Here is a 15,250-nt window from a genome sequence, read left to right as displayed (position 1 = left end):
TGTAGAGCTGTCTTTCAGCACCATGGCACTGCTCCCCCGGGAGTTGGGGTTTGTAGAGCTGTCTTTCAGCACCACAGCACTGCTCCCTGGGAGTTGGGGTTTGTAGAGCTGTCTTTCAGTATCACAGCACTGCTCCCCTGGGAGATAGGGGGTCTAGAGCTGTCTTTCAGCACCACGGCACTGCTCCCCAAGGGATGGAGGTTGTAGAGCTACATTTTAGCACCACAGCACTGCTCCTCTGGGTGATGGGCAGTGCAGAGCTGTCTTTCAGCACCACGGCACTGCTACCCGGGGGATGGAGGGTGTAGAGTTGTCTTTCAGCACCACTGCACTGCTCCCCCGGGAGATGGGGGGGAGGGTGTAGAGTTGTCTTTCAGCACCACAGTACTGCTCCCGGGAGATGGGGGTGTAGTGTTGTCTTTCAGCACCACAGCACTGCTCTCCATTAGATGGGGGGTGTAGAGCGGTCTTTCAGCAACACGGCACTTTTCCCCAAGGGATGGAGGGATGTTGAGCTGTCTTTCAGCACCACGGCACTGCTCCCCGGGGAATGGAGGGTGTACAGCTGTCTTTCAGCGCCACGGCACTGCTCCTTTAGGTGATGGGGCAAAGTCAGACAGCAATAAAAACTCCTTTTGAACACCTTTTTTCCACTATCCATTTGTTTACCTTTAACCACTTCACTACCCTGGTAATTTTCACAGTTCAGCTCAGCTGTGATTACTTTGAAAAAAATACACAATTTATCCACTTTCATACATTATAGCTTTAATGTACACAGTTCTATTGTACATTAAACCCATGCATTGTATTTGTCTATCCCTCCTGTTTATTTAAACAGTTCATTTATTTTGAAAAAAGTAACAATTAAGTAATGTATACAATCTGCTACTGTCTAATCTTGGAATGTGTATTTTACACTTGTTTACTAATTAACTCTGCCATTGAATTCCCTGGGTGGAGGAGAGGAATTTGCTGTCATTATTTTACAACTGTGATGTTATCAGGTCAGAGATAAATAAACAGTGTTATCTAAGATTTTGTAGGAAGGAGAGTGCAGAGACTTACTTTCACTTCACAGGGACAGCATGTGGTTAAGTGCACAGCAAATTAAGCAATCATTTTCCAGTATGGCATTTTTGGCAGTGAGGTTGTGTTTTTCTGATATAATTGTGCTTTACTTTGTTTTGCAGGCATGTCCTTTCTTAATTGAGGTCTATGCGGAGAAGTGTAAGCCCAGACTAAACATCGCAAACCTGGAGTCCAGCAGCCGACAGCTACAGAAGCTTATCTGCAAGTCTGTGATTGCCAAGGGTGAGGCCACACCTATGGAAGGCTATGACAGTGTCATCATCTTTACATACAAGAATGACACCAGGATCACGTCTGTTATTGAGAATAAGGTTTGTACTCAGCTGTAGTCCCGGAATATGTTGGAATGGTGGAATGTTTATAAACACCACAGTAGAAGTTTGGTGCAGGCTGTGCCAGTAGTTTGTCTACTGGTAGTGATGGTTCTTTGTTGATTGACTGTATTCTCGATGGTACCCTTCTGTAACCTCCCCCTACATTATCCCCTAACACTAACAGTAACCCTTCCACTGATCCACCTAACACTAACTTGTTCCTACCATACCCGATGCCACTTCAGTCACTTGCCGCCACTTACCGAACACTGGTGCTGCTGGCAGAACAGTCTTCCCACTTGCCAAACACTTACCAATGCCTACACCAAACTCAATCAACCCGATATTGCTTACCAATCAATTGCCACAGCTTACAGCCACCCTAATTGCCAAACGCTTACCAAAGGCCATGCCAAACACCCCAGTGCCACTTGCCGAACTGTTGCGCCGCTTACCGCCTCACCAAGCACTCTTGCTGGTCCTTGAACCAAACATAAACCCCCTAGTGCCCTATAGCCAGAATGTAATATTGCTGTCTATGGTACTGCTGTAATGCACCACTAGCTGTCACACTAAAATGAACTGCTTCATGGAGGAACTGTACTTGTAAGGCTGGTGATACACATTACAGTCTACCTCTGTGGCCTTTGTCTCGTCTGATAGTGTATGGTAAATGTGAGAGTCATCCAGACTGAAAATTATAACATGAATTAAAAACAATAAAATAAATAACATTTGAGGTGGCTTATCTCAATGAAGACAAATTCATATAAAAATGAACTTCAATAGCGCTAGCAACGCGTTTCGTAGGCCCCTGCCCACTTCCTCAGGTCAAACCAAGTGCCTAAAATTGCCTTTTTCGTTCGAGGGTGACTGTTCACCCTCCATTTTGTTTAGATTAGGAAAGACCCTAGATATAATTGAATTGTTCAATGTCCCCAGTAAAACATTACAGTGCCATTTGCTGCGCTTTTGTACATGTTAAATAAATATATCAATATGTAGAGATGGTGACCCAGCAAGAGAAAATCTCTCAGTCCAGAACTCTGCTCCTTTCCCAACAGAGACACAGAGAGTTTACATGCTGTATAACTATGAAAAAGTAAAAGGTTTGGCTACTGTTACACTTTGAAGCCCAACTCAAGGAGAACTCCGTTATTGCAGAAGTTGTTGAGAATCTCTTTTGGGCTTTTGTTTTTTATTGTTGTTGGGGCAGCTGGACAGCGTACTGGTTAACGGTGTTGCCTCTGATGTAGGGTTCGAGCCTTTGACCTAATGTATGGACACCTTTACTCTTTAAAGGAATCACCAAGCAATATTATCTACCCCCCAATCCACTTATCTGGGGCTTCCTCCAGCCACTTGCAGCTGACATGTCCCACGCCGCAGCTCCGCTCTCAGACGCCGGTCCGGGGTCCCCGCACAGTGCAGAGGGCAATCTTGAGGCCGTCGTCTACCTCGCCTGCGTGAGCGCCGCTGTCAGTCAAGTCCATGTTGTCTGCAGTGTACTGCGCAGGCGCAGTAGTGCTGCGCCTGCACAGTACAGTCCGGACAATGTGGACTTGATTGACAGCAGCGCTCGCACAGCTGTAGTAGAAGACGCCTGGCGATATACTGTGCGGGGATCCTGGGCCGGCGGCTATGAGCTGCGGCGTGGGACATGTCAGCTGCAAGTGGCAGGAGGAAGCCCCAGGTAAGTAGATCGGTGGGTAGGTAATATTGCTTGATGACTCCTTTAAGCATTTGCTGAGTTGCCGCACAGACCCGCTCATCCATCACTGCAGGCTCTTTGCTCTGCCGTCGCTATGATAGCAGAGCTCTGCATGCCGGTCAGGAGTCAATTTCATTGGCTCCTGATGCTGTGATCAATGTGAGCCAATGTGATTGGCTCACAGTGATCACGGGGTCAGGAGCCAATGAAATCGTCTCCTGACCAGCTCACAGAGCTCTGCCTTCATAGAGATGGCAGCGAGAAGGGCCTGCGGCAATAAGTGAGCGGTGCAATCGGCGAGTCCGTGCAAGCACGGTATTTGAACTCTACGCCGTGGCAGGATTAGGCAGTCACAAACAGGGCGTAGATTTCAATTAGCACCCTCCGAAAGCAGTTAAATAGGAGAATAAGTATTACAAGGTTTTACTAATAAAGTCTGACCTTGTTAACGTACTCAGGACTTTGGCAGGGACAATTAGCAATGTGAATTGCTCAATATACTCTGTAAAGTGCTGCATAAAATGTCATCGCTATATATGTGCTTGCTATTCATAGTTTTTCCTATGATCATCTCTCTGATGGATGAGAGGACTTGTAGCTGCACTGTTGTAAAGTCTATCGTCTGTTATGTACTCACCTCCACCTGTCTCCTTCTCCTGGTGACAGACAGAAAAGAAGATCATGATGCAAGTGAACAATGAGCAGAGTAAGAACTGTATCAGCAGCCGCGGACTGAGTGTATTCGCCGTGGAGGTGCCACCAAAGTCATGTGCGGTAAATGTCATCCAGATATAATTTACCTTTGTACCTGAACAAACTTTACCACTTCACAACTGAGGGGTTTTACCCCCTGAGCACCAGAGCAATTTTCACCTTTCAGCGCTCCTTCCATTCATTCGTCTACAACTTTATCATTACTTATCGCAATGAAATAAACTATATCTTGTTTTTTCCGCCACCAATTAGGCTTTCTTTAGGTGGGACATTATGCCAAGAATTATTTTTTTCTAAATGTGTTTTAATGGGAAAATAGGAAAAATGTGGGGGAAAAAATAATTTTTCAGTTTTCGGCCATTATAGTTTTTAAATAATGCATGCTACTGTAATTAAAACCCATGAAATTTATTTGCCCTTTTGTCCCGGTTATAAAACCATTTAAATTATGTCCCTATCACAATGTTTGGCGCCAATATTTTATTTGGAAATAAAGGTGCATTTTTTTCAGTTTTGCGTCCATCTCTAATTACAAGCCCATAGTTTATAAAGTAACAGTGTTATACCCTCTTGACATAAATATTTAAAAAGTTCAGTCCCTAAGGTAACTATTTATGTATTTTTTTTAATTGTAAATTTTTTAATTTTTTTTTAATTACAAAAAAAAAAAATGGGGAGTGTGGGAGGTAATGAGTTAATTTTTTGTGTAAAAATCATTTATTTGTATGTGAAAAATGTGTAGGGTGTAGTTTACTATTTGGCCACAAGATGGCCACAGTAACTTTTTGTTTTAATGCGACCTCCAAGCTTCCTTCCGGAAGCTTGGAGGAAGTATAAGGAGGCTGGACACGTGAGTTTTTTCTCACAATAATCGCGCTGCCCATAGGAGAGCAGCGGATCATTGTGGGGCTTAGATCAACGAACGGGAATGGATTTTCCCGTTCATTGATCTCCGGGCGAGCGGGCGGCGGCGTGTTTGCTAGCGGCGGGCGGCGTGTTTACGAGCAGGAGCGCGGACAGCGTCGGGAACGCGGAAAGTACGGATTTCTCCGTCCCTGGGGGTTAAAGGATGGAAAAAGGGACGGAGAAATTCGTACGGGCGGGGGTAAAGTGGTTAAAGAGAGTCTGAAGCCTTCTAAAAATCCTCTTTTTATTAGACATTTATCTTTAGTAATATCAGCAGTGCTAAAACGCCGCATTCATGTGGCAGAAAGATGTCATTAAACCCCCCAAATACCGGGGCAAAATTCCACCACTTTCCAAGTCGTGGATTTTGCTGCCCGGGGAAGCAGAGCTTAGCACTGTAGCTCTGCCTCCATTAACGTCAATCCCCGCTGATCGCCGCCCATCTCCCCGCCCCTCTCAGTGAAAGAAGACAGAGGGGCGGGGAGAGGCGGCGATCAGTTGGGATTGATGTGAGTACAAGCAGAGCTACAGCACAAAGCTCTGCCTCTTACAGGAAGCGCTCCCCGCTGATCGCCGCCCGTCTCCCCGCCCCTCTCAGTGAAAGAAGACTGAGAGGGGCGGGGAGAGGCGGCGATCAGTGAGGATTGACGCAGAGCTACAGCACAAAGCTCTGCCACATTTTGCCTCGGGGATCTGGGGGGTTGAATGACATCTTTCTGCTGTGGGAATGCGGCGTTTTAGCACTGCTGATATTGCTAAAGATAAATGTCTAATACAAAGAGGATTTTTAGAAGGCTTCAGATTCTCTTTAAAGTGGGATAAAACTGACATACTATTCAATAAAAATGTGTTTTCCTACTCTTTATTACCCATACAGTTATCATATTTGTTTTTGTGCATAAGTAATATTGTCTGTTTACAAATTCCCAAAGTACAGTTTATCTGCTCTGAAAGCTGCCATTGCATTTTATTGCATAGCTGCTGTATTTATATATTCAACTCTATCTAGTGGTCACTTCTCAGTTCTTTCTGCTTCTCAGCTCAGTACAGCTCAGTTTAGGCACTTTGCTAATGTTTACTAAATGTATCTGACAAAGGGATGTAAACAAAAGATAATGCTATCACCTCTTCAGATGTGGCCAGAAGCTGCCCACTGAAGCAAGGAGTTTTCCACTGAAGAACAAAGTGCTGTGTTTAGCTGTTTGAATGCTGTTCTTCTACACATTTTGTTGTGGTAGTAGATTTTATGCTGTAAATAATCTTTACAGAACAAAGAGGAAATTAGTTTCATACCACTTCACTGAAAGATAGTAGTAGGGGTTAAAAATAAATCAATACATAGCAAAGTGAGATCCACAGAGATATGAATTCTTCCCCAGCCACTAATTACATATTTTTAATGCGTACAACTGAATTACCAGTTTGGTGAATAACCCTTACTTAGAATATTGGTTTTGAGAGGGTAGCCTGACTTAAAGTGCAACAGTAGGGAAAATAACTTACATTATTTATTTAGTGTTTGCCCATTGTAAAATCTCTCCTCTCCCTGATTTACTTACTGATATTTATCACAGGTGGCGCTATATTTAGTACTGGCAGGTGATTGCTGTGGAGTTCTAAAGCCAGTAGAAAATAGCTGGTCTGCCAGAATGCTCTGTGGGGGAGGGGAGAATATCGCATAGTAAACAGCCTAGGCTAAGCCTCAGTGGTAGGGCAGGGCTACATACCCATATACACCAATCTATAGCTATATGAAGTATTTCTGATGCTGCTGAAACCAGGATCTTTAACGTAAAAGCGGGTATACTGAATAATTAACGTTTTGCTATATGACGTTACAGTTCCTCTGTAAGTACAATGGACTAATGTCAGCATTTCTGCTTGCAGGTGTCTCAGCACATCATGGCTGTGAATGAGAGGCAGGAGTGGCTGTATAACTGCATACAGAGCGTCCTGGGGTGACCCCGCAGAGCCGTCACTGCAATATCAACCATTGGCGAACACGCCTAACATATCATTTCAGTATCATTGTGCCGATTGCCAGAGATTTAATGAAACAATTAAGGGGCCACTATAGTGAAGTATATGATTTGGGAGATATGTATGATCAAACTTAATGGGCTCTATTCATAAAAGGTTACCGCAAATTTTCCGCTCAAAACAGCGGATTTTCCTGTCCATTTAGCAAAGTGGGCATTCATAAAAGCTGTTCCTGCATGAAAATCTACAATCCCCCAGCAGAGCGAGAAATGTCCGCCTTCTCCAGTGTTTTTCTAGATTTATCTAGAAAAAAGTAACAAAATGGCCATTCATAAAGTTTAGAGGAAGCAGTATGTGGACGGGAAATACCGCTTCCTCTGATTTTGCGGATTACATACAAGTGAATGGGACAGACCTCCCAGAGAGAGCAGTGCACGGAGGGACTCTGCCGGCTGAGGTGTTTCCGCATGCCTTCCGACAGCTTACCGCCAGCTTTCAGCGGGAGATCTCCGCTCTTGCATCGCAGCTGGCAAGATTTTTTTGAATGACCACCCAGAAGTGTAAAATACTGCTGCGGTATTTTACCTCTACGAGTATTTACGCCACAAGTTTTTTATGAATAGAGCCCAATGTGCCATTTTTGTTGTTGTAATTATGTTTCTGCCATAAGCCACATTCATGTTACATGATGCCTACAGCTGGAGAAGAAGGGCAATAGGGGGAAAAAGCTCCTATTGCCAGTATAGGAATGCACAGACTAGACAATGAATAGTTTATCAGAATGTCTACCCCTGGATTTGGTGGTTTCTGACAACAACTGTTGAATGTACCAGGGCTGTGAAGTTGGTAGAAAAATCATCCGACTCCTCAGTTTATGAAACCACTGACTCCGACTCCAGGTACCCAAAATTGCTCTGACTCCTTGACTCCGACTCCAGGTACCCAAAATTGCGCCAACTCCGAAGCCCTGGAATGTACAATCAGATTAAAATTATATATATATATATATATATATATATATATATATATATATATATATATATATATATATATATATATATATATATATATATATATACACTGTGTGTATATTTGAGCCAAAGTAAAATGTACTATAATTTTTTTCCCCTATGCTACGGTCACGTACAGTACGCAGTAAAAATCAGATGGATGGTGCATACATGAAAAAAAGGCACCTGCAGGGGAGTTCCTCTAGAAGAATATCACTTTAATTAGTTCTTTTCTACGGCTGGATTCCGATAGTAAAATATCGGTGATCATGTGATTGGCTCACAGTGGTCACCTGGTAAGGAGCCAATGAAACTGGCTCCTCACTCAGGAGGAAGCTTGGCTGTCACATGGCAGCTGAGTCTGCAGCAGCGGCGAGCAGAGATCAGCTTGGGACCGCGGAAAGCCGTGGCGTAGAATCTACATCGTATAAGACTGAAATAATTATTGTACTGAACCTCATTTACTAACATATATCCAGAGATCGCCAAATATCCCAAGTGTTGTTAGCATACACTTATTCTCTTATCCGTTCTAATCACTAGAGATGGTCAATGAGATGCAAATCATTTTGAGTTGATGCAGCATTACGCAAATTTTGTATGCACATTTATGCAGCTTTAAAATCAACCAATCAAATAATGCTGAGGTAAAATTCGATTGGTCCATTTTCAAGTTACATAAGTTTGCATACACGATTTGCATAATCCTGCACAACTCAAAATTATTTGCATCTCATTTACCATCCCTACGTATCACCTCCCCCCACACCTGCATTTAGAACTTCTCACAAGCTTCTTCTCTCCACTGGCATTTTTATACATTCCATTTTGCACTTACCATCATTCAAGATCTTCAAACACAACCTTAAAACTCATCTCTTCACGTAAGCATACAATATGACCTAGGACCTGTCCTTCTGCTATGTACCCTCTACAGCAGGGGTAGGGAACCTTGGCTCTCCAGCTGTTAGGGAACTACAAGTCCCACAATGCATTGCAGGAGTCTGACAGCCAAAGTCATGATTAATAAAGGCAAATGCATGCTGGGATTTGTAGTTTTATCACAGCTGGAGAGCCAAGGTTCCCTACCCCTGCTCTACAGCATACATGTCAAACCCTTGCCCGGAGGACAAACCTGGCCCTCAGAGCCATTAAATTTGTCCCTTAAGTCAGGGGTCCCCAACCACCGGGCCGCGGCCCACTGCCGGTCCGTTGGCAGTTTTCTAGCGGGCTGCGGCGGGTCTGTCATCTCGCCCTTCTCCCACCGCGGCTGCCGCTCCTGTTACCTTATGACCGGGCGGCCGCTTGTTCCCTCTACTAGGGCACTATACTAGCTATACTGGGCACTATACTAGCTATACTGGGCACTATACTAGCTATACTGGGCACTTTACTAGCTATACTGGGACTATACAAGCTATACTGTGCACTATACTAGCTATACTGGGCACTTTACTAGCTATACTGGGGCACTACCTACCCATACTGGAACTATACTAGCTATACTGGGCACTATACTGGCTATACTGGGCACTATACTAGCTATACTGGGCACTTTACTAGCTATATTGGCGCACTACCTACCCATACTGGGACTATACTAGCTATACTGGTCACTATACTAGCTATACTGGGACACTATACTAGCTATACTGGGACACTACTAGTTATACTGGGGCACTATGCTAGCTATACTGGGGTAACTATACTAGCCATACTGGGGCAACTAAACTCCCTATACTGGTGCAACTATGCTAGCTATGCCGCCGCACCCCAGCCCCTCCCCCCGTAACCCGATGTGCACGACATTGTCCACTAGGTTGCGCACCATCCCCCCAGTCCCCGGAGAAAAATTTGGTCAGAAAGTGGTCCCCGGACTGGAAAATGTTGGGGACCCCTGCCTTAAGTGGTTTCTCCACTTTGCATTATGTTTGGCCTTCTCTAGACCACCAGGGAAAATATATTGGAGGGGAAGCCAAATGGGGGGTAGGGTGAAAGAACTAAACACTAGGGAACTGTATAGGGGAGCGTGTGGGCCTCGACACCAGGGAACTGTATAGGGGGTGGGAAGGGGGACTACTAGACACCAGGGAACTGTATAGGGGAAGGGGCCATTAGACACCTGGGAACGTTGTAAGCAAGGAAGGTGACCAGTAGACATTGTGGTTGGCCCGCGACTAGATCCCGGTGTATAATTTCTTCCCACTTTATATTACAGTTTGACAACCCTGCTCTACAGTATGCATTGTATATTATTTGTATAACCCATGTTTGCATCATGTTGTTGTCCCTATACTCTGTCTGCACCACTATAATTCTAAGGCACTACGGAATATGCTGGTGGTGTGTACATACATTTTAAATATTATCACAAATGATCCAGCAATGCATATTAGTTGGTAAATGATTATGACTGGTGGACCATTGTTAATTAGCCTAGTCCTGGATTGCTGGGATACCCCCACTGGGGATGTTTGGAGATCTGTAGAGTCACAGTAAATCAGGCCTATTGGGTATTTTAGTAGTGCACTGCATTTAGAATCATGTATTTCGCTGTAGTGACCCTTTACCAAGTGCCATGTTCCTTGTATGAAAGTGTTTTTTTTTTCATGTACAGTTTTTTTTAATCCAAAATCTTGATTCCTACTGATATACCCGGAGTGCCTCTCTCTTTCCTAATGTACACTCAGCTCTGGCACTGGAGAGCTGTTGTTGCAAAATGAATAAACAGCAGACAGTGTGATCTCAGCTGTGTGTGTGCTCAAAGTCCATGAAGCTGCTCTGGTTCTGGGTAAAGCTTTAGTTTAAAGCAAACCTGCAGTGAAAATAAAGTTATCAGCTACTTTTATCTGTAGAAGTAACACTAAAGAGAACTTTTCTAGTGTACCATATAGTAAAACCTTGGATTGCAAGTAACTCGTTTGCAGGCCTATAATGTGCACTTCTGAACTATGGGCAGAACCAAGCTTTTCATTATTTTTTGCTCTGGTAGACTGGGCTTGCATCCAGAACTACTGGTCTACACAACACCTATTACTTGGGCTGGATTCACCAAAAGGCACTGTAGGCACGTGCCTACAGGCGGCTGATGATGGAAAGGCGGATCACTCCCCTCCCTGAGTGCCTCCCCTCTATTCTTTCCCTGTGCAGAGGCCCAAGTCGAGTTTAAATGAGGATACTCGCCTGTCTCTCAGCATTCCACTAATGATATCTACCTTCAACTGGGGGAACCTCTAGCTACCTAATACTGAAAGAACCTATGGCTACCTAATGCTAAATGGCACCTGTAGCTACATACACCAGTAGAGAGAAGTAAGGGAGAGATGACAGCTGGACCAGCCAATATACTTGCGGTGCAGTTTGGTGGGAGTTTGTAGGTTCATTGAGGGCAAAGTCTAGGGGGCCAGGAGATCTGTGCCTATAGGCTCCTGTGATGTAAATCCGAGCCTGCCTATTACCATACATTGTATGGAGTCCTTTATCCTACTTACATGCAGCTGTTTTGGGGTGGTTGTACTTCATCACTTCAAGATATGGATTTGTACAACTGTGGGTGTATAAGTCGTAATATGCAGTAATCCACTGTGAGGTCAGAAAACCGTTCGCAATATTTATGGAAAATAAGTGCTCAAAAGTGAGCCTGCGTATGAGTGCAAATCACATGTTCACAGTCGCAGGTCAGCGAAAGTGAAGGATCTCCGTTAATCTTCTTTGTGCAGGGCTTCTGGGAGTGGCAATCAAAGGTAACCATTCAAAAAATGGACATCCAAAACGCATCATTTTTCAACGCGACTTTTAACGTCGCACAGTGAACGGCCCACAGGATTAGCATTGCAGTGCGGTAAGCTGCGTTATAAGACTTTATAACACAGCTCCGCAACATCCCACTGTGAGTGCCATCTGTTGTCTCCACCCAACCTTTGTGTGGCTTTAACATGGAACTTATCCATTATGACGGTTACTTTTGAGAATTTCATGGAAATGTGACTTTGTATAGTCTCTACACTAATGGAGCCCATATATGGTCCAATCTTACCATTTCTATGTAATATAAGGGGACTGCCTAAATGATCCTTTCAGTATATTCACTTAATTTACCCTTATACTACATTAGATTATGGTAAGATTGGATGAAAAAATTGTACCATGTATGGGCACCATCAGATTAAGTACAATCCTGCTGCGCCAAAGGGAGAAGAACTATTGGCTCAGTTGTGATGCGTATATATATATATATATATATTTGCTTGTATATAAATACATTGCTTGTATATCAAGTCAAAATTTCACCAAACTTTTTGCTTGTATTGCAAAGCGCTCTTAACCACTTTGTCCTCCTTGACATAGTTATACGTCAAGGAGGACATGTGCGCTCCCGTGACCGTTCGCGCGTGTGCACGCGTGCTCCTGGCCACGGATTCGTTAGCCCAGGAATCAATGAATTGGGCTATGGTGCACGATCACTGATTCCTCTCCCCCGCAGAAAAAGTGACAGCTTCTCTCAGAAGCTTCGCTTTTTCTGACACCTATGTCCCTCTAAGCGTACATTATACACTTAAGCTGGCCATACACTGGCCCGATTTGCCGCCGTTTTGACAGCAGATTCGATCACTGGGATCGAATCTGCTGCCAATCGTTCGCGCTACACACCAAATTTCGATCCATTTCGTCCGATCCCGTCGATCGCTCCGCGGGTAGGGAACGCGTCGCTAGCGGCGTTCGATTGCCTGTCGACCGACGCAATAGAGCGGCAATACATTACCTGCTCCGCCGGCGCGACTACCCCCGGTCACCGCTGCTCCGTGTCCGCGCTGCTCTCCGGCATGCTCCAGTTCCTCCTGCCTGGCAGGAAGTTTAAACAGTAGAGGGCGCTCTACTGTTTAAACTTCCTGCCGGGCAGGAAGAAGCAAAGCATGCCGGACCTGGAGACCAGAGCGCAGACAGAGCAGCGGTGACCGGGAGGACTCGCGCCGGCGGAGCAGGTAATGTAAGGGGGGGGGGGGGTGAGTGGCGGCGGCAGCACCACCACCACAACAGATTGTGAACGGTTTCAGGCTGAAATCGGTTCACAATCTGTTTGCAGTAAAGGTAGCCATACGATCCCTCTCTGATCAGATTCGATCAGAGAGGGATCTATCTGTTGGTCGAATCTGATGGCAAATCGACCAGTGTATGGCTACCTTTAGAGTGACGTCATGTAAACAAACTCAAGGTTGCCATCTTGTGGTCAAAAAGTAAAACTACATCTAAAAGTAAAAAATAAATAAAATGCACATATATTTCCCCAAATAACACTATTTACATCCCACTCTCCCAAAAATACTAACATAAAATGTTTAATAAAAAAAAACAAATATTTACCTAAGGGTCTAAACTTTTTAAATATCTATGTAAATATGAAATATTTCTATATATATAATTTTTTTTAATAAGCTTATAAATAGTGATGGATGCAAAATGGAAAAAATGCTCTTTTATTTCCAAATAAAATATTGTCGCCATACATTGTGATAGGGACATAATTTAAACGGTGAGCTAACCGGGACAAATGGGCAAATACAATACGTGGGTTTTAATTATGGAGGCATGTATTATTTTAAAACCATAATGGCCAAAAACTGAGAAATAATGCATTTTTTCAGTTTTTTTCTTATTCTTACTGTTAAAATGCATTTACAGTAAGGTAGCTCTTAGTAAATTTACCACCCAAAGAAAGCCTAATTTGTGGAGGAAAAAACAAGATATAGATTAGTTCATTGTGATAATTAGTGATAAAGTTATAGGCTAATGAATGGGAGGTAAACATTGCTCGGATGCATAAAGTGAAAACGACTGAGGGCTTAAGTGGTTAAACCAAGTTACTCCAAGGCTTTACTGCAATGATATAAGTGTAGTTGTGACTTTCAGGTATGGTAGGCCTGTTGCTCACTCAAATGAAATCTGACACGTTTCATGGTTAGGAGCCTCTTCCTTGGAGCCACATGGAATTCATGATAAAGAAAAGCTTAAAGAGGAACTCCAGTGAAAATAATGTAATAAAAAAGTGCTTTTATTTTACAATAATTATTTATAGATGATTTAGTCAGTGCTCTCCCATTGTAAAAGCTTTCTTCTCCCTGATTTTACACTCACATTTATCACGTGGTGACATTTTACTACTGACAGGTGATGTCAGTGGAAGGAGATGCTGCTTGCTTTTTTGGCAGTTGGAAACAGCTGTTATTTCCCACAATGCAACAAGGCTCAGACAGTGTGATGTGAGCACCATGGTCCTGACATCACACCGTGGGAGTGATTTCATGCACAATATCAGCCATACAGAGCCCCCTGATGATCCGTTTGTGAAAAGGAAAAAATTTCTCATGGGAAAGGGCGTATCAGCTACTGATTGGAATGGATTCTTGGTTATGGTTTCTCTTTAACCGAAACAAGGGGGAGTTGTGAGCAAAGATTGCTGAAGATGAAAAGCTGTAAATTCATGTAGCAGGTAATTTCCTGTTCTACTATGCAAAAACTGCAGTGTTTTTGTAAGAAAATGTATCTGTAATTTGAATCAAACAAAGTTTTGTTATATGCATATATCAGTAATACTAAACTGTGCCTGGACTTGGACCTTAAGGCCTTGTCCACATTATAAATCACCAGCGCTATATTATTCCAAGCGCTGAGCAATGTATTGAGCGATTTTGCTATTTTTTTTTTTTTTAGAGCAATTTGCACTTAGAAAAGCGTTTTTCTAAGCACTTATGTGTAGCGATGTTTTTTTCACTTTAACTCTTTGCCCTGGAAATGAATAAATACAATGTATTTATTCATTAAAAGCACGCAGGAAATCTCTTTTTAAAGTGCTTTTCAAGCTATATATATATCTATAGAATCTCAAATGCTCTGAAAAGTGCAGAAGTCGCGTTTGCTATTAGATAGAAAGCTCGTCCCTCGTGAGAACACTCACATAGAGCAACATTGCAGAAGAACTTTAAGGCAATTTTTTTTAAATCGCCAGTGCTTTAAAAAAACCGAAAATGCTGTTAGCGTGAACATGCCCTTACAGTCTTAAAGCAGTAGGATTAGCCATACTATGCCAGGGAAAAAACACATATATAAGTAGATAAATACTTGATCTACTTACATAACACATGTATTGTACTGCCCATGTTTTGATTTCAGTGAATGTGATATAGTAAATGAAGAGAATTCTGTTAGAGGTGGGGGGGCCATGTCTTTTGCCCACAGTTTAGGCTAAATTCTGATGTCATTTCTGCTCCTTACTTTTTTTTTCTTTTCTCTTTCAATCGCTGAGTCACCTCAGCCTTGCTTGTAAACACAAATGAGCAGATCGTGTTTCAGATTGACAGCTAGGTAGGGAAATAAAAGGAAGAGGAGGAATATATTATAGATAAAAAGAACCCCCAGCATGCAACTGTTTGGCACTGACTACTAAAGGGCCAGTGCTCCTTAACTATGCGATAACTCCAAATCATAACAGCAGAAAAAGTTTTGAATGCAGGATTAGCATCTTTTTC

At 43.3% G+C, this 15,250-nt stretch overlaps 1 protein-coding gene and 1 long non-coding RNA gene across 6 annotated transcripts in view; both read left to right on the top strand.

Annotated features, from left to right (window-relative positions):
* Nucleotides 1-7,698, top strand: part of EFCAB7 (EF-hand calcium binding domain 7) — a 79,239-nt gene extending 71,541 nt beyond the window's left edge. For all 5 annotated transcript variants that reach the window (XM_068239322.1, XM_068239321.1, XM_068239325.1 and 2 more), the window contains 3 exons: nt 1,194-1,403; nt 3,784-3,891; nt 6,625-7,698. In XM_068239322.1, coding sequence (XP_068095423.1) covers nt 1,194-1,403; nt 3,784-3,891; nt 6,625-6,699 — 393 coding nt within the window. In that variant the 3' untranslated portion in view covers nt 6,700-7,698. The remainder of the gene's footprint in view (nt 1-1,193; nt 1,404-3,783; nt 3,892-6,624) is intronic.
* A 102-nt stretch (nt 7,699-7,800) lies between these two features.
* Nucleotides 7,801-10,475, top strand: LOC137522434 (uncharacterized). Its single transcript, XR_011022296.1, has 2 exons — nt 7,801-8,651; nt 8,808-10,475. It is a non-coding gene; the product is annotated as an uncharacterized lncRNA (long non-coding RNA).
* The last annotated feature ends 4,775 nt before the right edge of the window (nt 10,476-15,250 follow it).

Source organism: Hyperolius riggenbachi, chromosome 6, assembly GCF_040937935.1.
Source record: "Hyperolius riggenbachi isolate aHypRig1 chromosome 6, aHypRig1.pri, whole genome shotgun sequence".
NCBI classification, from domain to species: domain Eukaryota; kingdom Metazoa; phylum Chordata; class Amphibia; order Anura; family Hyperoliidae; genus Hyperolius; species Hyperolius riggenbachi.
The sequence above is the reverse complement of the archived record's forward strand: the minus strand, read 5'-3'. Positions and strand labels throughout refer to the sequence as shown.